Genomic DNA, 22,882 nt, shown 5'->3' on the forward strand with positions numbered 1-22,882 from the left:
AATATTGAGTTGCTCTCGAGTGAGTGAGGAGTGTCTTGTGAACCAATCTTAATGCATCACGTTTCGTGAGAGAACACAAGTACCTGAGAGCTTTCGTCGTGTGTCAAGTGCATCCACACTTTACTTAAAAGTCCGTGTAGACAAAGAATTGAATTGAATGGTTTCCATACAGTATTTATCAGTTCTGAGAGCTCACATGGAATGACAAGTTTTGAAATAGGGGGATACGCCAAATGGACTCAACTTTAAGTTCATTAGCCCAGCGGCTAGAGAATCGGTTTTCCACTCCGGAGACACGGGTTTAAACCCCTCGAGTCCGAATGGAAATGTGGTGGTCAAAGACGGTGCTAGATTGAATTGTAGTCGGTTTTCTGATGTTATCGTTTCCCCTACCACAATTTTACCATTTTCCATTAGTTATAGTCATCATGCTGATGTAACATTGATTTGACTTCCAAGATGCACCACGGGCAAAGTCAAAGTAGGTGAAGGGATATAAAATTTCGGAGAGTTATTCTTGGAGCGAGGACGCTTAAGTTCCAACAGAAAATAGAAGATATTTGGAAAAGAACATAATAATAATATATATATATATATATATATATTCAGGATTCTATATATATATATATATATATATATATATATATATATATATATTCAGGATTCTATAGCTCCTGCCGTCTTCCTGTGCCAGTCCTCCAAACCCTTCTGTCTTGTGCGTCTTCAGTCCTCAACCCCCTCTTGTGCATGACCTCCATTACTTCGTTGTCCCAAGTTCTTTTTGGTCTACCTCTTCCTCTTCTTCCTGGAGGTTTCCACTGATAAATTTGTTTAGACCATCTGTCTTCGCCCATTCTCATCAGATGACCAAACCACTTCAAACTCTTATTTTCTATTCTACTTAACACTGGCTCTTCAGCATCCATTCTATGCCTAATTTCTTCATTTTTAATGACACGTGGTCCAAGTGGGAGACTCTAGCACTTCGTCTCAAATAATCCATTTCTACGGCCAAAATTCTTTTTCTATAATATGCATTCGTTACCCATATTTCACTTCCGTACTTTAATACAGATTCAACTAACATTTTGCCAATATATTTTTTGGTATCCTTCCAAAGATGTTTATCCCACCATATAGAATTTAAACAGGTCATAATTTTTTTATTTTGTTCAATTCGGTTTTTTATTTCCTCTTCGCCAATACCTTCTGCTTTAGTTATAATTGTACCTAGGTATTTCGCCTGGTTAACTTGTTTAATTTCAATTTCATCATCAATAACAATATTATCACTACTTTTAGTATTAATGGCCAAATATTATGTCTTCTTATAATTTATAGAAAGACCCCAGGATTCATAAAATTTGTTTAATCTTTTGACCATAAATTCTAAATCAAAAGGATCTTGGGCAATCACTACTTGATCGTCTGCAAATTGTAAATAATAATAATAATAATAATAATAATAATAATAATAATAATAATAATAATACAGTAATCCTCCATATCCGTGGAGGGTACTTTACATAACCTACCACGGATATACGAAACAGCGGGTAATAACGAACCCCATAAAAAAAATTCGATAATATATTTACATAATAACTTACTTGTAGTAGTAGTAGTACCAAATTAAATACAATTATTATATAAAACTTCTTTCTTAATCAAGTCGTATGCCTTTTTCAAATCTACAAATAACTTATGGTCCGGGGTTCGATCCCGAGTGGTAACGGGATTTTTCTCGTTGCCAAACTTCCAGCACGGCCCCGAAGTCCACTCAGCCTCCTATAAAATTGAGTACCGGGTCTTTCCCGGGGGTTAAAGGTGGTCAGAGGCGTGGTGCCCACCACACCACCTCATTCTAGTGCCGAGGTCAAGAAAGCATGGGGCTCTACCTCCATGCCCCCCCCCCCAAGTGCCTTCATGGCATGTGAAGGGGATAGATACCTTTACGAATAACTGATGTACTGTGCCCTTATACTACCATTTTTTCTCCAATGTCTGTCGAATAAAAAAAATCTGATCAATTTATTTATTATCCCAAATAATTTCATCTACAGGGTGGGGCATAGGAACCAAGCGTTTTTAAAATAATCATAAAATATTTTTTGTTTTCGACACAATTTATTGGCAGAACAACATTTGTGAGAACATACCATTTCAATTATGAATGGAAAATTACATCTGGCATTGTTGTCCGTCTGCGTTGACGCATTGTTGAAGGCGCCGACGAAAATTGACTACTCTTTCCAGGAGATCTCAGTTGATTTGGCTGATGTCTTGACGTATTGCGTCCTTCAATTCATCTAATATTCTGTTAACGGCTCCATTAAGGTGGAAATGGGTTTCATCACTCATTGCAATCATCATGTTTTCATACTGTTCATGGAGTGCAAGCATTTCCTGTGCGAAATTCACTGCTGGGGGTAATCTCTTACATTGAATGTCTGCACAGCCACCCATCTTGTATGGCTGTAAATATAAATCGTCATGCAAAATCCGTCTTACCGTACGATCGCTGATTCCAAGTGCAGCTGAATGTCTACGAGCAGAGGGTCCTTGGCTGCGCAGTGTCGCTTGTCAACATTTTCTGGAGTACGCACTCTGCGTTGGGGGCCGGGCGGTTTATTCTTCAGTATTGCGCCTTTTGTTGAAAGATTGTTAACCCAACATAAGATTGTGTCACGCACAGGAACAGAATCATTGCGATTAATATTGAATCTGTAGCAAAACTCACGCCGTACTGCCGTCACAGATTCGCCATTCCTAAGAAAATAATCATACGAAAACATGCATCCACTGCTCCATGATGCCGACTGCAGGTGAAATGCTATGAGCCACGGAATGGACTGTCACATGCCGCACGTCTCTCCCTTTCATAATGACCGAGTACAAGCCATTTAAAAAACACTTGGTTCCCATGCCCCACCTTGTACATATGGAGTTAATCTTCTTAAAAGAATATTCGACAAAATTTTGTACTTCGTCAGTAAAAGTGATATTCCTCGAAAGTTGCTGCACTTACTCTTTAACTCCTTATTAAAGATAGGTACAATTATGGACGCCTTCCATTGTTCTGGTACAATTTCCTTTTCCCAAATAGCAAATAGATCCAAAAGCGTATAAATTTCACTAGATAACGGGTCCAAGAATATTATTATTATTATTATTATTATTATTATTATTATTATTATTATTATTATTATTATTATTACCTCACTTCAATTATTGCGACGTTTTGTTCAGTGATCTCAGGATTGATTCCGCTCAGAAACTACAGCGTGTTCATAACGCGTGTGTCCTCTTCATTTGTAATGTTCGATACTATGATCATATCTCACCTTCTTTCGAGATGTTATCATGGCTTAGGTTACACGAGAGGAGAAATCTACACTCGCTTTCTCTTTTATATCGAATTATGCACACTTCATCCCCCTATTATTTATTCGCTCGTTTTTATACTCTCTCTCGCTATCATAATATTAATACTCGATCACAACGCGATAACGCGCTAGAAATTGCACTTCACACATCATCTCTGTATTCCTCATCATTCACTGTTGCTACCTCTCGTCACTGGAACTCTCTGCCGCCTGAAGTCAAGAGCTGCCGAACATTGAAATCTTTCAAATCCAAGTTAGAAAATTAGCGTATGACGAGTTGCCAAACTAACTTACTATTATGAAAAGTGTTGTATTGCATGTTTCCACGTATTCACATTTTTTATGTTCTAGTGATATTTAACTTATTTTATATTTTTGTTTTCATGTTTTCCGATAATGGTATATGTATAATGTGATAAGTTGAGCTATATATAATCATAATTTTCCTTACTGTGTATACTTAAAAATATTGTATTCATTGTATGCTTTGTACTGCACTATTTTATTACTATTATTATTATTATTATTATTATTATTATTATTATTACTATTACTATTCTTTTTTATCATTATTATTATTATTATTATTATTATTATTATTATTATTATAATCAATAATTGTCTTATTTTTTTATACTTTGTATGTCTCATTTATTTTGACCTGCTGTTCACATTTTATTATGCTTTTTCCTTTCTTTCTGTATGTTATATATTATATATGATTTCTAGTTACTCGTTGTTTACATTTTATTATTATTATCTTATTCAGTTTTGTGTGTAAAATTGTAGTGTACTTTATAAATTTGTAGTGTTTTTTGTAAACGCAGTTTTACTCCTGGTTGAGTGTTAGAGAAGGCCGTATGGCCTTAACTCTGTCAGGTTAAATAAATTATTATTATTATTATTATTATTATTATTATTATTATTATTATTATCAATAATTGTCTTATTTTTTTATACTTTGTATGTCTCATTTATTTTGACCTGCTGTTCACATTTTATTATGCTTTTTCCTTTCTTTCTGTATGTTATATTTTATGTCTGATTTCTAGTTACTCGTTGTTTACATTTTATTATCATTATCTTATTCAGTTTTGTGTGTAAAATTGTAGTGTACTTTGTAAATTTGTAGTGTTTTTTGTAAACGCAGTTTTACTCCTGGTTGAGTGTTAGAGAAGGCCGTATGGCCTTAACTCTGCCAGGTTAAATAAATTATTATTATTATTATTATTATTATTATTATTATTATTATTATTATTATTAATTTAAGGCACGATTTTAAGGTCGACAGTAATGGGTGTCGTTGAACTATGGTGTTGTGACGTCATGGCCGTTGTGTTTGAATCTCCACATCCGTCCGGGATATAGAGTTACTCCATTCTGTTTGAATGAGTACTAAATCTCGCGGAGGGACCGGGCCGTGGCCCATGTGTGCGCCCGCCCGGTCGATCCCATGGTTTGTTTTCCGTTCCCCCTGCATTACCCGACGCACTGACTGACATCACGGCCCTGGTGTTAACCAAGAAGTTAATGGACTCGGCAAACAAATGACTGCATGTAAGCGCCGAGTGTGAACGAATAAAAATAAATTGAAGAGAGACGGGAACTTTCAAGGAATAAATGGATGTAGAGAAAGCAGTTAGCTCCAGTCAACAGAATTAAAGGGGGGCTGGATAAAAGGATAACACTTCTTCCCTTATAAAGAAATTCAATGGGCATCGTTTTCTATTTCTCGCGTTATGACATCCTGCCCCGTCCCTCTCCCCCCTCTGTGCCTCGTATTGAAATGAAATACCTCGTCTTCTTCTGCTGGTAACAGCTCTGCGGTGATAACTGGATAGCAGACAGCGGTTAGGTTGTATTTATTGTTCTTACTCAGCACAGCGTGGCCACTTGGATCCGTGCTGACCAATGAGAAACGCATGTTGTTGGACAGTAGGCTATACTCAGAAATTGTACAGTACAGTTACATGGTAGTCACTCAGTACGAAATAGGCAGACAGATATGGATTCATCGAGTGCTTCCAAATTTTGGTAGTTGGAATATTTCTACTCAAGTTCTCAATTGAAAGGTACAAGGAAAGAACGAGCTTTGTCCACTTTCTTTCAAAAATGAGTTATGCATGTTTTGTGGAATAGGATTCCATGATTTAATCCTGAGAATGAAATACTGTGTTAAGGGATTAGGTACAGCTTAGAGCAGTAAAATTTTTGGAAATGTTCAACATTTTTTTTTTCCTCCATTACTGTATCTTGTACAAAAATAAATTGGTATGTGTAAAACACTGTCCTTCTGCTATATGAAAAAATACTTTTAATAATAATAATCCGTGGCGCTACAGCCCGTGAAGGGCCTAGACCGACCAGCCGGCTACTGGCCTCACGCCCACATGTCGAAGCAGAGGTGAACGGTCATCCAACCAGAATGGAGGTATCGTGTGGTTAGCACGATGATCCCCCCAGCCGTTACGATTAAAAAAAAAGTGTTTATTTTTTTTTTCAAAATTCAAAATGGTGGCAGTTCACTGTGCAGTGACGAAACGAATCCCTCATAACTCATAACTTGTTGACTTTTACATGTTCTCTCTCTTTTATTTTATTGCTGAAACTCATGTTTACAATATCATGCTCTTTCAACTATGTTTATTTTGTGTTAGAAGAAAATACTGATATTGACCATTTTGTAAATGATTTTTTTTTATCAGACAATCTGTCAAAGGTAGAGAAGTGCTCTTGCATCATATCGTAGATATGACATGCATAAATACACATAAAAATTTCATCACAGAATGTTGGATAGTTTTTTAGTTATGTGGGGAACGCTTCATCACTGCACAGTGAACTGAATTTTAAAAAATGTAATTTTTTTTTAATTCGTAAAAATATTTTTTTGATGTAGCAGAAGGACATTGTTTTATACATACTAATTTTCATTATTATACGAGATATAGTAATGGAGGGAAAAAATGTTGAATATTTCCAAAAATTTTACTGCTGTAAGCTGTACCTAACCCCTTAAAGTTAACACTCTAAGTGCTATGACAGACTTTAGATTTGACATACTGTACAAGGAAAGAATATTATAGGCCTATGCTAAAGACAGATTTTAAATTGCTCTTACTTGCATACTCAAAGAACCCGGAGGTTCATTGCCGCTCTAACATAAGCCCCCCCCCCCAACCCATCGGTCCCTATCCTGAGCAAGATTAATCCACTCTCGACCATCATATCCCACCTCCCTCAAATCCATTTTAATATTATCCTCCCATCTACGTCTTGGCCTCCCTAAAGGTCTTTTTCTCTCCGGCCTTCCAACTAACACTCTGTATACATTTCTGAATTCGCCCATACGTGCTACATTCCCTGCCCACCTCAAACGTCTAGATTTAATGTTCCTAATTATGTCAGGTGAAGAATGCAATGCGTGCAGTTCTGCGTTGTGTAACTTTCTCCTTTCTCCTGTAACTTCATCCCTCTTAGCCCCAAATATTTTCCTAAGCACCTTATTCTCAAACACTCTTAACCTCTGTTCCTCTCTCGAAGTGAGAGTCCAAGCTTCACATCCATACAGAACAACCGGTTATATAACTGTTTTATAAATTCTAACTCTCAGCTTTTTTTCAGAGCAGACTGGATGATAAATGCGTCTAAACGGAAAAATAACGGGCATTTCCCATATTTATTCTACGTTTAATTTCCTCTCGAATGTCATTTACAGACTATTTGTTACTGTTGCTCCAAGATATTTGAATTTTTCCACCTCTTCAAAAGATAAATTTCCAATTTTTTATTTCCATTTCGTATTACATTCTTGTCAGGAGACATAATCATATACTTTGTATTTTCGGGATTTACTTCCAAACCTATCTCTTTACTTGCTTCAAGTAAAATTCCCGTGTTTTGCCTAATAGTTTGTGGATTTTCTTCTAACATGTGCACGTCATCCGCATAGCCAAGCAGTTGATGTAACCCGTTTCCCTCTTCGCCATTGGTGCTAGCTAGCATCATCTTTGACGTACCTTCATCTGTTGCGATCTTTTGCCGTCCAGATCTGGCTTCGTCCTCGACGGAACCTTTCTGGATCAGTTTGACCACGGTGTCGTGAATAATCCGCGTTTCATGCGTCTCATTAAAAGTTTTCGCTACATGGCGGGTGGTATCACTCCCTGTCAGAAGGATGATGTCAATCCGCCCGTTCTTTGTTAGGGGCATTTCTCTAGTTTGGCTAAGTACCTGAAATGCAAACAGAAAACCTCCATCACTGTATCACCGTTTATATGAAGACTTTTACCTCACCGTGTCTATCTATCTATCTATCTATCTATCTATCTATCTATCTATCTATCTATCTATCTATCTATCTATCTATCTATCTATCTATCTATCTATCTATCTATCTATCTATCTATCTATCTATCTATCTATCTATCTATCTACCTACCTACATACCTACCTACCTACATACCTACCTACCTACCTACCTACCTACCTACCTACCTACCTACCTACCTACCTACCTATCTATCTATCTATCTATCTATCTATCTATCTATCTATCTATCTATCTATCTATCTATCTATCTATCTATCTATCTATCTATCTATCTATCTATCTATCTATCTATCTCTGTCTATCTATCTGATCTATTTGTTATTAATGTTATTACAGATAATTCTAAAGAACTAAAAAATTAATCTCTACATAGATTATTCGCCTAACAATGTAGAGTCTCGGCCGCCAAGTCACTCAATTGAGTGCGCTGCTTGTGTGATAACTGTTGACTTAATATTATGTTAGTTAATATATAAGTCGAACATGGAGTAAACCCATTCGATCCGGTACGGTGGGTTGAACTTCGGCGTAGCTCAGTGGTTAGAGCACCAGGGTTCAATCCTCGGCGCCGTAGCGAATTTTTCTCCATTAATAACAAATGGTAACCATCACAGATAATTCTGTAGTATCAAATAATTGTCCACATCTGTGGAATAACGGTCAGCGCGTCTGGCCGCGAAACCAAGTGGCCTGGGTTGAGGTTTTTTCGGGGTTTTTCCTCTACCCAATACGAGCAAATGCTGGGTAACTTTTGTTGCTGGACCCCGGATTCATTTCACCGGCATTATCACTTCATTTCACTCAGAGATGTTGATACAGCGTCGTAAAATAAACCAATAAAATAAAATAAAATAAAATAATTAATCTTTAGATGACCTGATCTATCTGATCTACCGAACTGGATCTAATCCATATGATCTATCTAAGCTTATATAATCTATCTGATATATATTTGATCTGTTTAAACCATACCTGCACAAACAGCGCTCAATGAGCGCGCGCGCTCCTTCGGAGCGGGAGAGCGGTGTTTACCGCTCGCCGAAACGGAGAGGAAGATACGTCAGAGTGACATAGACTTGCTATAGGTAGAGGAGAGGGAAACGACCACTCAGTTATCTAGTGGAGTGCAATGTGTAGGCCTATTCTCAGTAACTGTTTCACATTGCTTACCTACTGCTACAGTATAGTATGGAGGAATCTAAAAGACGGAACATAACATTTAACGATTTACAGCTCGAACTTATTGATCTTCAATGTGATCTAAGGGCTAAAGATCATTTGAATAATACTACTAGCCTGGTTGAGTTTTACAAGACTGAACATTAGCAATAATAACCACGACTACACAGGCTGGCTGTGAAAATGATTGCTATGTTTGGCTCAACATTTATATTTGTGAGCAACTGTTTTCTATAATCAACTTTAATAAAGGCAGACATCGAACATCTGTAACTGATGTTTCATTATGATCAGTAGGCTACTGTTCCTTTCAGCTGCCAACAGCATAAAACCTCGTTTTGATGTACTGATAAATAAAAATATAACAAAATATATTGTACATTTAAGTAGCTATAGAATTTCTATTATTTCTGTAAAATAAATATTTCTTTATTAATTAATATTAGTCCAAGATAGTTTTGCAAACACTGAACGGGAATTCATTTCATAAACACTCGTAATAGTACTTCCTTTTGTGTACATTTTGTACGAGATCACTCCTTCTTCTAGTCCATCCTTATACAGAGCGCAGCTAATATCTGCATTCCGCTCATGAGCTGTGAGCCGGCTCGGAGAGCGCAAACCTTGTGCAAGCCTGGTCTAAACTATCCGATGTACTTATCTGATCTAATCTAATATAGTTTATCTGTCTGTCCGCTTATCTATCCCTATGTATATCTCTGCCTGCCTGCCTGTCTATCCTGGTCTAGTCTAGTCTGATCTGTCGAATTCTATCTAATCTAATCTTATCTGTCTACCTATCTGTTTCGTTTTTCTTTTGTTGTTTATCATTTCTTCTTGTGTTTATCTTTATTTCTTTCTTTAACATCACTTCTTTCACACTCTGGCGCCTAAACAACTCGCCCAACCATTTCCCAAGCCCTTTCTTTTTTTCTAAATACATTGAATGCATTTTATACGTATATATGCATTTAGGCTCTCTTGCTATTATGCTGTGCTAAAGGCAAGTGTTGGTCGCATTTCAAGTGGGGGGGGGGGAATCTCCTATACGTGTTTACTTAACAGCTAATTTGTATTGCAATCTCTCCTTCTTGACGTGGCATAGGCTTTTTTTTTTTGTTCACTTTGAGAGAATTTTGTTGTGTATTGTTGGCATGACGCTAGATTTCAAGACAGCACACGAATTGGGAACCGATAAACATTAATGCTTTAAGAGACATTCGAACCGCGACCATGGCTTAGTAAACTAATTTACCTCAATGTTTGCATTGCCTGACAGTGTTACCAACTGACCGTTACGTTGCATGGCGAATGTGCTGCTAGAAAGATGCGCGTGTCTTGAAGTAATTAATGAAGAAATCTTCTATAAACTGCGGATATTGTTATAAGAAGCCAGAGTCATAAATAACAGAACTGACTTCCTTTATAATGGAGGAACTTGCAATGTAATGGACTAAACTATTAGAAAAGACGTGTTCGACGTAAACTGTAAGAAATGTTAGCACAAGTTGTCTCGTAAGGAAACATGTGTTTGCTTTAATAAGCTTCGATTAACATGGCTGATTCATGCCATAATAGCTGAGGAAGTGGTAAAGAACCGCATTTTGTAAAAAGCTATCTGATTAAAGTTTATTGCCACGATTGTCAACGGACGGAATTTATTGCTTTTAAGTAGGCCTGCTACTTGAAGCATCCTGTGACTAAGTCTATAGAGTGCATGTTGCATAACTTCCTGGAAAACACGCAACACTGGTATTATATCCTATGAAAATGTTTCCACGTTCTAAGATTTTTCTTATTACACCGGGTGTCCAAGAATGGTATCCAGTAAAAGAAATATAAATATAAAGTAAAATATTATTGTTGTAGTAAGAAATTGAACTTGCAGATAAGAAAAGGAGGTTAAGGGTATATATGAGTCGTTCAGAGTAAAAGTGGTGTAAGTAAAAATTGGGTAATAAGGTTTAAAGTAAAAGTTCTGTAAAATATAGCGCAAAGTAGCAGTTAATATGTCCTTCTTGCTATCCACTGACTACTAATAGTTTAAATAAATTGAATATTAATTGCTTCTTTGCGCTGTATTTTACATAATGTTTACTTTAACCCTCAGTACCCATTTTTGACTTACACCACTTCTGCTCTGAACGGCTCATATGTACTTGAACGACCACAAAATAATATTATCAGAAAATGAAGGCTCTGAATTTCTAAAATGTTATAAGAAAATGAACTCACAATTGGACAAAAATTACAAGGTACCATAACAAGACTTATTAGAATTTAAATATCTGATAAAAGTATAAACAAATGTTACTAATAATATTTTTTTAGAATTCACTTTTTACTTTAAATTCAATTTTCCAAAATTTGAAAGTTTTCACACATATTATTTCTCCACAGACGATAGCGCAGGAAAATTACCTAAATAAACTTTTCAAAGGTGAACAAAACGGGTGGGGGGAATTTTATAAATATGTGAAGAGACGACGCAAGGAAAACTATTCGAGCCTTCCCCTAAAAAATGACCGCAATCAATTTATCGTACAGGACAGCGAAAAAGCAGAAAAATTAAATTCCTCTTATACCACTGTTTTTGGGATGAGGACAATAATACCACACTTAGCTTCTGTGGAAAATACGGGTCAGTTTTCTATCAAGCCTAGGGACATAAGGAGAAGGATCTCTAAATTGAAAACTCATAAATCAGTAGGACCTGAGGGTATCGCCGGGGACGTACTGAAATTGGGAGGGGAAGCCATGATTCCCTATCTGGTGCGTATATTTGAAATATCAATTAACAATGGTACTGTCCCGCGAGATTGGAAAGATGCAATAGTGGTGCCAATTTATAAGTCAGGGTCTCGCTCAGATACAAAAAATTACAGACCGGTCAGCCTCACCTCTGTGGTTTGCAAACAGATGGAACACTTGATTTCAGCTTATCTAAGCCAGCATTGGGATAAGTTAACTCAAATTGGGTACATAACTGTCAGCATGGATTTCGGGGGGGCTATTCATGTGAGAGTCAATTAGTAACTGTATGTCAGGATTTAGAAGACGGAATAGATTCCAGTAGCCAAGTAGATGCAGTGATTATTGACTTTTCACGCGCATTCGATGTAGTCCCACACGATATATTGTTGGTTAAACTACAATCAACGGGGATTGACTTCAGAGTACTCCAGTGGATCAAGGAATTTTTAACTTGTCGCACTCAGAGAGTACGGGTAGGGGAGGAATTATCGAACCCAATTGAAATTACTTCCGGAGTCCCACAGGGGAGTGTCTTGGGGCCTCTTCTATTCCTGGCTTTTGTAAATGATCTGCCAGTTAATATCTTGTCTAGGGTTCGCTTATTCGCGGATGATTGTATGGTATACAGGGAAATAAAAAGCTATGAAGATACTACTCTTCTTCAGACTGACCTAAATAGAATAAACGATTGAGCAATAGCCAACAAAATGAAAATAAATTCTCTAAAGAGCAAAGCCATCAGCTTTACAAGGAAAAGAAATAAAATAGTCGCATCGTATACGTTAGGGGGTGAAACCATTCCGGAAGTTAACAAATGTAAATACCTCGGAATAACATTTAGCAGCGATCTCGGCTGGGGGGAACACGTTACAGACACAGCGGGAAAAGCATGGAGAGCGTTACACTTTGTGATGAGGGTACTAAGAAAAGGCTCTGATAAATCCAAAGAGATTGCATATAAATCACTAGTACGTCCAGTAATGGAATATCGTGCTGCATGTTGGATCCTTACAGATTAGAACATATTAAAGCACTGGAAAAGATTCAAAAACGAGCTCTCAAGTGTTGTCGGAAAAATTCACCATTAAAATGGGACACACTCACGGACAGGAGAACGCGAATTCGATTATGTACACTGTTCAAAACATACAGAGGTGAGCCTGCCTGGAGAGAAATAAAAAATAGATTGCAACCGCCAAATTACTCTTCAAGGAACGACCACTCATATAAATTGAGGGAAAGAAGACAGAGGACGGACACTGGAAAGTTTTCTTTTCTCAATCGTACTATCAGGGACTGGAATGCTTTACCTGCAGACTTACTAAAGGCTTTACCAACAACCAAAAACGTATTTAAAAATAGGCTTAAGGACTTTACTAATAGACGGTAATTATACACAGTATGTAAAGGATGTAAATGATATTTTGTTATTGAAGTGTTGTATCAGTGAAGAATTATGTTGTGTCAGTGAAGTGTGTTGTATCAGTGAAGAATTATGTTTTGTCAGTGAAGTGTGTTGTGTAAGTGAAACGTGTTCCTGTCAGGGAAGCTTTATAGTTTATAGTGGCAGTGCAAAGTATTTGAACAGTGAAATGTTTTTGAAGTGTTAGTGAAATCAGGATAGAATCAGTGAAATGTGTCGTAGTTCCAGTGTAGTGAGTGAGTTGACAGCGAAATGAGTGTAATGTGGAAACGTACTTGTGCACATATGAACATATCATATTCGTGGGTTTTAGTTCGAACTTAGATTTAAGATACAAATTAGATTTATTTTAAATGTTATTTTAAGTGATCGTGCTTCATTTAATTTAGAATATTCCCTATTATTATTATTATTATTATTATTATTATTATTATTATTATTATTATTATTATTATTAATTATTTGTATTAATTCTTGGTATTATTATTAACTGTACTTTTAATTAATAAGTTTATTATTGTCATTATTGAGTGTAATTAGTTACCACTGCCACCGGGTATATACCCATTGCAGTGTGAATACATACATACATACATACATACATACATACATACATACATACATACATACATACATACATACATACATACATACATACATACATACATTACAGATAGAATTCTGAAATTTTGTACACTGATTTAACATGCATTTATGCAAAAGGTAGAATACAGTAATGTCCATTTCTTTGAAAGTAGAAAAATTAAGTCAAAAACATTATGTAAATTTTAATATATTTTATATAGGACAAATACAAAATTTATTGTATTAAAATAAACAACTCTACATGTCTGAGAGTAACTTTTCAGAAATAAGTGTTTATTACATGCAGGAAAAATATTAAAGATGTCAGAGAAAGCATAATAATGTTATGGTTACCAAATGATGTAACTGCAGGATTTTTTTTTTCATACTTCGATGAAACTGGTTTTAAAAATATTATTAGTAACCTTTTTTTATACTTTTATCAGATATTTAAGTTCTAATAAGTCTTGTTGTGGTACCTTGTAATTTTTGTCCAATTGTGAGTTTATTTCCATTTAGAGCCTGCATTTTCTAATAATATTTGTGGTCGTTCACGCACATATACCCTTAAAGGGAAGATGATTGTTACGGTGTATGAAAGATTAGGAAAAAAAAAAAATGCCTGAAATGAAATTGCTATAGCTTTGGCTCTAATGATGGTAGCTTTTGTGGACATCACTACAGCCAAACGCTGAGCGAACGGAGAAACAAACATTGTTGACAAGCCTCGAAGCGGCCGGCCAGCAACGGCAATGACAGGATGCAACAAGGATCGAATCAACGCACTCGTCACAGAAGACCGTCGTGTCACAACACGTGAACTGTGTGATGCAGTAAGCGCCGAAAAACTAGTTTTTATTGCCATCATTGGGGAGTTTGCTATAAAAAGCCTCGCTCCCGGTGTATACCGAAAATGCTGAGAGACGAGGAAAAACAGACCAGGAAAAACATTTGCTCGGAGCTTCTGGAGCGTTATTCAAATAAGAAGGATATTTCTCTGTCACGCGTCGTTGCAGGAGATGAAACTTGGGTCCACCATTATGAACTTAAACTAAGCTTTCTTGCTGATTCCGAAATTGCAATAAGGATTTTTACTAGAATGAAATACTGCGTCTAGTTCATAGATGACGCAAGTGCGTAGAAAATGACGTCGACTTAGTAATAGGTTTATTTATTTATTTATTTATTTATTTATTTATTTATTTATTTATTTATTTATTTATTTATTCTGGTGTAGTTAAGGCCATCAGGCCTTCTCTTCCACAACACCAGGAATACAAATACAATAATAGAAATAAACAGAAAAAAATACACTAATCTAATAATCTATGTTAGGCAAATAATCTATGTAGAGATTAATTTTTTGGTCCTACGGAATTATCTGTGGTGGTTATCGGAGCGGATTTTTCTCCATTAATAACAAATCACAGATAATTCTGTAGGACTAAAAAATTAACGTTTACATACAAAATCTGTGTTAATACAATATCTGTGTAAAGAATACCGTTTATCAAGTCATTGATATGCTTGATACAAGGGCACATGTCTTTATCCATCAATCTATAATATAATAGCAATGCTTAGTGCTTCATTTCGTTTGATAAAAATAATATTTTAACTCGGAAAACAAATAATTTAGGCTAACTAAAATAATTTTCACAGAATGATGTCATCCCCAAACTCGGAGAAATAAATCACTAGGGCATGAAAAAGTCTGTCTATTTGACAACTAGGACCTATTCTGGCCGCGAAACCAGGTGGCCCGAGTTCGAATCCCGGTCGCGGCAAGTTACCTGGTTGAGGTTTTTTCCGGGGTTTTCCCCTCAACCCAATACGAGCAAATACTGGGTAACTTTCAGTGCTGGACCCCGGACTCATTTCACCGGCTTTATCACCTTCATTTCATTCAGACGCTAAATAACCTAGGTGTTGATACAGCGTCGTAAAATAACCCAATAAAATAAAAAAAATCCACAAAAGTATGGTGTTGTACATTACAAGTAAATTCTCTAGTAAGTAGTAAAATACTAGAGCTTCTGTTTCACAAAAAAACTTTTCTACAGTAGTACTTTACCATTCCATACTTACAAACTACCAATGAACTTTCATTACTGTGTTCCACAAAAATACGAGTATTTGTAACTTACTAGTGAAATGTCACGTATTCTCTACCAATGAAAGAAGACTAATACATACTGTACTAATGCGATTTATTTTACAATATTAACCCTCTATGGCCCAACGTGACTTCAAAGTAACAATCCCTTTTGATTCAATTTTTATACATTTCTGATGAAGTACTACTGTAACCCAGTGTGTATTTGAAGCCACAGTATGGCAGCTAAGAATCCATGCCTTGTTTGTATAAGTAGTGTAATTTGTTCTCACCAGATAGCATAGGAAAGCTAGCGTTTGTTCACAGAGGGAAGGCTGTGAAATCGACGAACTTTATGTTTATTTTTTGTGATATTTCGTTGTGAATTTAAGTGGTAAAAAATATTCACAGTATTCGTAAGTATTAAATTTAACACTTATACAATGTAAACTTGAGTTAATCGATTTTATCTTGCATTATTTCATAGATATACGTTTGTGTCTTTCAAGCAACATTGGGCTACTACATTTGAGGATATGCACTTGCAGCACGGTAGTGCAAATACTGAATGATCAGTCAAAATCCTCTTTTTATTTCTATTTATACTGTATTCAGAGCCTTCATATTATAATATGTCATATATTTGATTTTTATCATTTTAAACAATAATTATATTATATTGTCTTTTATGACCATTTCGTGATTACTGAAATAAAATTAATAACGGTATCGGTAAAATTTTACAATATTGGTATTCCTAGTTATAACATATTTACTTTCAGCCTTATTTTGCGTAATTTTCTTATAACTGTAGTGTATCTATATAATACAGCACCGTCAATATTTCTCTTACACAGTCTGTTCAGGGATGAACCCGAAGAGGTTTTATGGACATAACAAGAGAAGCGAAACTAAAGTGAAAAATGTAGAAGGTTACGCATCTAATGACCCTGATTTAGCATCTGGTAATGAAGATGTGGAAGTGCATCAGAACCTTAGGACCCAAGAAAATATAATTATTCCAGAAAGCGATACAGATGAGAATGAGGAAGTTGCCGGTAACCACCACCAAGTTTTGGATGATGTTAGTGATGATGGAAACGATAATGCCCAAGCAGGAAATTATTCAGAAAGATGTGGTGGCACAGTTGACATTACTTGGAAAGTGAAACAAAGTAGGCAATTACAACCAGTTCAACCATGGAAAGGGAGGCTTCCTGATGGAACCAACTGCCCTGATAAGCCTTTACATTATATCAGAAAGCTATTGGATGAGAATATATTGAACAATGTGGTGAATGAAAGTAACCTTTATGCAGCAAGTCCTGATCCTACGAGCCAAATACAACTTTCTCTAGAAGAGATTGAGCAGTTCATTGGTTGCTGCTTTTATATAAAAATATATGCAATATATGGCTTGCCGGGTTCCAGAATGTATTGGAAAGAAGGTACTGAAGTTTCAGCAGTTGCTGTTACAATGCCGCGCAATAGGTGGGAGGAAATAAATTCTAATCTTCACTTCAATAATAATGAAAACGTTGAAAGGAGTAATGACAAATTATACAAAATAAGACCATTTCTAGATCCCTTAGTGAAGAATCTCAACTCCATTCCTATGAATGAAAATCTTTGTGTTGATGAGCAAATGATAGCGTTCAAGGGAAGACATAGGCTGAAACAATACATGAAGAAAAAACCAAAAAAGTGGGACTACAAAGCTTTTGTATTGTGTGATTCCTTCGGTATAGTGCATAATTTCTAACTTTATAGTGGTGCAGTGGAGCATGATCCTAATTTACCAGATTTGGTATCAGAGGAAATATACTTCGCCTCACTCAAATAGTGCCACGAAATCATTTTCATAAAGTTTATTTTGACAACTGGTTTACCAGTATTCAGTTGCAAGTGGAACTAGCGAAGATTGGTATTCTGTCCCTTGGTACTGTAAGACCAAATAGATTTCGTGGCTGCAAGTTTTGCTCTGATAAGGATATGAAGTAGCAGGGAAGAGGAACTGTAGAAGAAGTCATAACGAAGATTGATGATATCAGTCTCATGACAACAAATTGCTGAAAAAAACTTTTACGTGTTTGCAAATCAATCCAGATTTTCTTTTAAATCTATATCACTTTTCTTCTAACCTGTACTGTAATATTTACCACATTATTACTGTCAATTCACTTGTATACAAATAAGAGGAATAAACATTTTTTGGGAATATGAGTCCTAAATGATAACCTTATAGCCCACTGTGTCCTCAAAGTCACAAACCGATTTTGAAAAATACAAAATTGAAAATTTCCAAAAAATCTCATTTTATTCTTAACTAAGCCCATATAAGTTGCTATATCACGAAAAAAAATTTTTTTCCTCAAAGAATAATAATTCGGGCCATAGAGGGTTAAGATATATTTTCATAAATATGTGCTATAGAATATCTTTTCATGCTTCTGTTTTCTTCAAAAGAAACAATTTCATGTCCTTTGACACCATTTCAATAACTTTGCAGTGTTTGTAATTTCGTAACAATCAGGTTTGGGGGTGAAGATCGTTATTAGTGGCATCTGTTGGCTAATATGGGAAACTATCAAGGAGCTTTATGCGGGAATCCCAGAAGAACATGACGATAAAAATAAGGAAGTCAATTTTTCATTATTAAATAAACTAAAATAAATAACATTGCAGGGTTACGAAATTCATAGAGTCTACGAATCTTTGATGTATAACCTACCTTAAAATACTTTACAATTAAAGAGACAAACATAACCTAATTCGATTAATGAAATACGAAGATAACCAGCTGTTTCATGTTATGACGTAGTATGTTTGTTGATATGACGTCACTGCTTCGGCAAAAATCGAAGTCACGTGGTTATCATGGTCTAGGCATGGCCATTTTGACAATCGTCTAATATAAATACATGTTCAAAGGTCTAAAAAAACAAAGGAATTGCTATATTAAACTCATGTTAAACGTGCATTTATATATAAATTTGTGCAATGTTGGCCATGTTATGACTATGAATGTGACGTCGCACTGTAGCCTGTCTTTCTCGTTGGCCACGCTGCTTCATGTTATGACGTAGTACGTTTATTGATATGACGTCGCTAGTAGCGATTCCGTAACTAACGAGAAAGACAGGCTACGGTGCAACGTCACATTCATAGCCATAACATAACGTGGCCAACATTGAACAAGTTTATATATAAATTCACGTTTAACATGAGTTTAATGTAGCAATTCCTTTGTTTTTTACACCTTTGAACATGTCTTTATATTAGGTGATTGTCAAGATGGCCATGATTAGACATGATAACCACGTGACTCCAATTCGTGCCGAAACCTAGCGGTTCATTGGCAATGTACAACAAACTTTAACTCTTTCGTGGAACAGAAAGGTACAACTTCATACTTTACAACGACTTTCACCAGTAATTTGTAATGTACAACACCATACATTTGTGGAATAGGCTCCTGGTCGTAAGAATATAGCATGACTCTGCTGAAAGCCCATTGCACGTTATTTTTCGACAAGTTATTAAATTGCACATTAGATTTAGATTATTGACTTGCTTTAGAAAGAAGATTGTCGATAAAACTACACGGAAGAGGCTTGTTATAAAAAAGTTACGAGCTTGTTAGTGCGAAATATATTGAGACTACCTGTTTCCAGGCAGCTTGTTTCACAGGGCGTTTAGCATTTAATGCGAGCGTACCTGAGAAGTCGGGTACAATTATAATAATTGAGGCATCATTTTCAAAACTAGCATGGAATTTAAAACACGACATTTTTGAATGAAACAAGATACTTGTAAGAAACGGGCATGTTGTACGGATCCGGTGTAATTATCGCTGGTAAAGTGGTTAGCGTCCTTTGTACAAGAAGGGGAAAAAAGAAAGACTCGACCTTCGCGTGGAATGACTAAATTAATAGGCTCAAATCATATCGAATTTAGTATAATGACGGTAATCTGAGGTGTGTATCAACAGTATTACCCATCCTGTGCTGATTTGCATACCCGTGTATTGAAGGGCTTTGCAGAAAACGCTCTCCACTTGACAGGTGCGCCCAATGTTTGTAATCAACTCAAAGAAAAAGGCAATTCTCTGTCCCTCTGAGCATAGGGAATAGCTATGCTTCTGTGTATCTGTTCTTGAAATTCGTAAAGGTGCCGTCACACGATCAGCATGACTGCCAGTATTTTGAATAATGATATAATATTTACTTACCTGGCCTGGAGCTGGCTGATGAACTGTCAGTATGAAATATTAATACGATAGGGTACGTGAGGAGATAACGAGCATCAGTATTGAAGCCAATACTGATCGTGTGAGGCACACGCTGATTGTGTTTTGTTATTGTGCATGGCTAGAAAATAAAGTCAGAATGAGAGAGGCCGAGACAGTTCAGAAGATTTTTATTTCTATCTATAAATAGTTGCCTAAATTATGCCTATGGGGTACCAGCTAAGAATCTATACTTACTTACAAATGGCTTTTAAGTAACCCGGATGTTCATTGCCGCCCTCACATAAGCCCACCATAGGTCCCTATCCTGAAGATTAAATCCAGTCTCTACCATCATATCCCACCTCCCTCAAATCCATTTTAATATTATCCTCCCATCTACGTCTCGGCCTCCCCGAAGGTCTTTTTCCTGCGGCCTCCCAATTAACACTATATATGCATTTCAGTATTCGTCCATACGTGCTACATGCCCTGCCCATCTCAAATGTCTGGATTTAATTATGTCCGGTGAAGAATACAATGCATATCACTTTTGTTGATGCCGTACAAAATTTTGTCCAATTTTCTTTTGAGAGGACTAACTCCGTATGTAGATGAAATTATTGGGGATCATCAGTGTGGTTTTAGGCGTAATAGATCGACTATTGATCAGATTTTTTGTATTAGACAGATATTGGAGAAAAATGGGAGTATAAGGGTACAGTACATCAGTTATTCATAGATTTCAAGAAGGCATATGACTCGATTAAGAGAGAAGTTTCATATAACATTTTTATTGAATTAGGTATTCCCAAGAAACTAGTTCGATTAATTAAAATGTGTTTCAATGAAACTTACAGCAGAGTTCGTATAGGCCAGCTCCTGTCTGATGTTTTTCCAATTCACTGTGGGCTAAAACAAGGAGATGCATTATCATCTTTACTTTTTAACTTCGCTCTAGAACATGCCATTAGGAAAGTTCAGGATAACAGACAGGGTTTGGAATTGAACGGGTTACATCAGGTTCTTGTCTATGCGGATGACGTGAATATATTAGGAGAAAATCCACGAACGATTAGGGAAAAAAAGGAAATTTTACTTGAAGCAAGTAAAGAGATCGGTTTGGAAGTAAATCTCGAAAAGACGAAGTAGGTATATATGTCTCGTGACGAGAATGTTGTACGAAATGGAAATATAAAAATTGGAGATTTATCCTTTGAAGAGGTGGAAAAATTCAAATATCTTGGAGCAACAGTAACAAGACACTCTGGAGGAAATTAAATGCAGAATAAATATGGGAAATGCGTGTTATTATTCGGTTGAGAAGCTTTTGTCATCTAGTCTGCTGTCAAAATATCTGAAAGTTAGAATTTATAAAACAGTTATATTACCGGTTCTTCTGTATGGTTGTGAAACTTGGATTCTCACTTTGAGAGAGGAACAGAGATTAAGGGTGTTTGAGAATAAGGTTTTTAGGAAAATATTTGGGGCTAAAAGGGATGAAGTTACAGGAGAATGGAGAAAATTACACAACGCAGAACTGTACGCATTGTATTCTTCACCTGGCATAATTAGCAACATTAAATCCAGACGTTTGAGATGGGCAGGTCATGTAGCATGTATGGGCGAATCGAAAAATGCATATAGAGTTTTAGTTGGGAGGCCGGAGGGGAAAAAGACCTTTGGGGAGGCCGACACGTAGCTGGGAGGATAATGTTAAAATGGATTTGAGGGAGGTGGGATATGATAGGTATTAGAGAATGGATTAATCTTGTTCAGGATAGGGACCAATGGTCCAGAGGGTGGCTGGACGTTAAGGTTTCCGCCTTGACAGACAATCGGCACTAGTAGCAGTAGGGATGTCAGTCGCCTTTACCCGCGAGGAAATAAATGTCCCTGGTACTCATTTTTGAGGCTGAATAAGTCCCAGAGCTATTGTGCGGCTGACAGGATTAGAGAAATTGTTGACCCCATCGGAACTCGAGCCCACGACCTTTTGATTTTGTAACTTTACGCCTTGACCGCGACGTTATTATTATCCATATTAAGCATGATAACAAACACTGATATTAGGTGCTCGTCTAAAAATTATAGTGCTATAATGTTTCTTCTTTGTTGCAGATAACGGATATGGGGGCATGACCCAGGTCGTCGTGGTGGACTCCCCACCAGACGAGATCACATCGGCCAACATATTCTACATCGCGGTGGGTTGCGCCTGCGCTCTGATCGCCTTCATCGTCATAGTGGTCACAGCATATTATGTGCGGAACAACAAGGCGAGAAGACAAGGAGAAATGCTACAGTAAGTAATTCTACAGATTGCATTTTTTTTTTCAGAAAATTTCACATGATTTTGAGTATCTATATGACCCCCTTTCCATTTAAAATTTCAAAGTTGCATCTAAAATGGCGGCTTTTGAGATAGCTGAGGGATAGAATCGAATGTGTCACTGGTAGAGCATTTTTTCTTACAAATACTGGTAACACCTAGCCTATAGCAATCGAAAATCAAACATATGGAAGTTATTTATATGGTGTCAGACTTTTCATTTATCCTGTATTTAAGGGGTTAGGAACATCTTCACAGCAGTAACATTTTTAGAAATATTCAACATTTTTTTCCTCCATTACTGTATCTTGTACAATAATGAAAATTGGTATGTGTAAAACACTGTCCTGCTATATGAAAAAAAAAAAAACATATTTTTACGATTTGAAAAATATTTTTTTTCGAAATTGAAAATGGTGGCAGTTCGCTGTGCAGTGGTGAAGCGTTTCCCTCATAACTCATAAACTTGTTAACTTTTTCATGTTCTCTCTCTTTTATTTTATTGCTGAAACTCATGTTTACAATATCATGCTCTTTCAACTACATACCTTAATAAATACTTTTTTT

The 22,882-nt window shown here is 36.3% G+C and overlaps 1 protein-coding gene across 2 annotated transcripts in view; it reads left to right on the top strand.

Annotated features, from left to right (window-relative positions):
• Positions 1-22,882, top strand: part of LOC138692777 (tyrosine-protein kinase Dnt-like) — a 508,961-nt gene that overhangs the window by 434,302 nt on the left and 51,777 nt on the right. For both annotated transcript variants that reach the window (XR_011330129.1, XM_069815980.1), the window contains exon 4: positions 22,105-22,288. Coding sequence is in view for 1 of the 2 variants with exons in the window: in XM_069815980.1 (XP_069672081.1) it covers positions 22,105-22,288 (184 nt within the window). In the remaining variant the exon portion in view is untranslated. The remainder of the gene's footprint in view (positions 1-22,104; positions 22,289-22,882) is intronic.

Source organism: Periplaneta americana, chromosome 2 (genome assembly GCF_040183065.1).
Source record: "Periplaneta americana isolate PAMFEO1 chromosome 2, P.americana_PAMFEO1_priV1, whole genome shotgun sequence".
NCBI lineage: Eukaryota > Metazoa > Arthropoda > Insecta > Blattodea > Blattidae > Periplaneta > Periplaneta americana.